Genomic DNA, 620 nt, shown 5'->3' on the forward strand with positions numbered 1-620 from the left:
GCCGGGCGCCCGCGCGGGCGCGGGAGGTTCTTGTCGCCGAGGTCCTTCCCCGACGGACACCGAGAGTGGAAGCAGCAGACACGCAGCCACTCTCCGGCGTTGGTGGAATAATGAAACTCTCCTCCCAACAAAAAAGTTGCCTCCCCCAGCTTCGCCCGGGGCCTGGGAGTGGGAAGAGGCCTGGGGCTGGATTTCAACCGCAGCAGGCGGCTGGGGAGAGGCCGGGGAGAGGCTCCGCTCCTCCGGCCGCTCGAGGGACGCCGGTCACCACGCCGACCTCGCGGTCGGACCTCTGGGGAGAGAGGTCCGACGTCCGGCCCGGGGGCGCGGGGTCCCGCGCGGTCACCGGGGCGGCGCTCGCGACTCGGCCACGCGGAGAACTTTGCGGCCAGCAGCCCGGGGCTGGGGACGACGCGAGGCCCGCGCGGCCGCCGCACTTTCCCTTTCCCCGCCTCCCTCGCCTCCCTCCTCCTTTTTCCAGGAAGCGCCATATTGATCCCGGCGCCTGCTCAACCCGCCTCCCCACGCCCCAGCCCCTCACCTTGGCGATGGCCTTGCGGTAGCGGGTCACTGCTTGCTGGATGAGGCTGAAAACTTTCATGTGGCCGTCTCCGCACGGC

At 70.5% G+C, this 620-nt stretch overlaps 1 protein-coding gene across 15 annotated transcripts in view; it reads right to left on the reverse strand.

The window, feature by feature from the left end:
- Positions 1-614, reverse strand: part of PARD3 (par-3 family cell polarity regulator) — a 621,610-nt gene extending 620,996 nt beyond the window's left edge. For all 15 annotated transcript variants that reach the window (XM_015568620.1, XM_015568617.1, XM_015568619.1 and 12 more), the window contains exon 1: positions 542-614. In XM_015568620.1, the coding sequence (XP_015424106.1) occupies positions 542-601 (60 nt within the window). In that variant the 5' untranslated portion in view covers positions 602-614. The remainder of the gene's footprint in view (positions 1-541) is intronic.
- Positions 615-620: the final 6 nt, after the last annotated feature.

The sequence above is a fragment of the Myotis davidii genome, unplaced genomic scaffold, assembly GCF_000327345.1.
Source record: "Myotis davidii unplaced genomic scaffold, ASM32734v1 scaffold405, whole genome shotgun sequence".
NCBI classification, from domain to species: domain Eukaryota; kingdom Metazoa; phylum Chordata; class Mammalia; order Chiroptera; family Vespertilionidae; genus Myotis; species Myotis davidii.